This window comes from Cynoglossus semilaevis, unplaced genomic scaffold (assembly GCF_000523025.1).
Source record: "Cynoglossus semilaevis isolate Cse_v1.0 unplaced genomic scaffold, Cse_v1.0 scaffold3691, whole genome shotgun sequence".
In the NCBI taxonomy this organism is placed as follows: Eukaryota; Metazoa; Chordata; class Actinopteri; order Pleuronectiformes; family Cynoglossidae; genus Cynoglossus; species Cynoglossus semilaevis.
In genome coordinates this window covers 1-680 of record NW_007589599.1, presented here as the reverse complement: position 1 = coordinate 680, position 680 = coordinate 1, and the positions used below count along the sequence as shown (strand labels likewise).

The 680-nt window shown below is 46.5% G+C and overlaps 1 protein-coding gene across 1 annotated transcript; it reads right to left on the bottom strand.

The window, feature by feature from the left end:
• Positions 1-75: 75 nt before the first annotated feature.
• Positions 76-540, bottom strand: LOC103399516 (KN motif and ankyrin repeat domain-containing protein 1-like). The gene is made up of 2 exons (XM_008338195.3): positions 298-540; positions 76-210 (listed from the first exon to the last, which is right to left on the bottom strand). The coding sequence occupies exons 1-2, from the start codon at positions 523-525 to the stop codon at positions 76-78; spliced, it is 363 nt and encodes a 120-aa protein (XP_008336417.3). The 5' UTR covers positions 526-540.
• Between the last annotated feature and the right edge of the window lie 140 nt (positions 541-680).

Here is a 680-nt window from a genome sequence, read left to right as displayed (position 1 = left end):
GTTAGTTTATTTGAAATTATGCCGTTACGTTTTTAACATATTTTCTATGTCTATGTCTAATCTAATCAGAGAAACTTAGTGTGTGACCAAACTTTCAGTCAGAGAACTCACAGGGGAGGGAGGCTTGGCAAAGTTGAGGTGAGCGTAAAGAAGCACAGCGATGTCGTTCTGGCTGGCCTCCAGTGCTATGGACAAAGCTGAGCTGCCGTCCTGAAAACAAAAGTAATGATGATAATAATTCAGGGGGGACAAAGACCAGAGTCGGACGGAGACGCGGGGGATATACACGAGTCTTACATTATCAGTGAGTGTGGCATCACAGCCCGGCACGGACAGGAGCTGACGAACGATGTCCACGTGACCGTGTTCACAGGCGCACATCAGGGCCGTGGAGCCGTCGTCGTCCCGAATGTTGACTTGTGCTCCGCAGGACAGCAGCGCCCGCACCATGTCCCCCCGGCCATGACTGACCGCCAGCATCAGTGCAGTCTGACCTGCCTGGAAACAACAGTTGGACGTCATCATGTTTAACACCTGACTAGTAGTCTCACTGGTTCAACAGAGTTTACACCAGGTAAGGAAGAAGGTTATTGGTTCCTAACAATACCTTCTCTAATGTGAACACTATTATTTTATTTATTAGATTAAAAAAGATATATACATACATATGTACTATATAT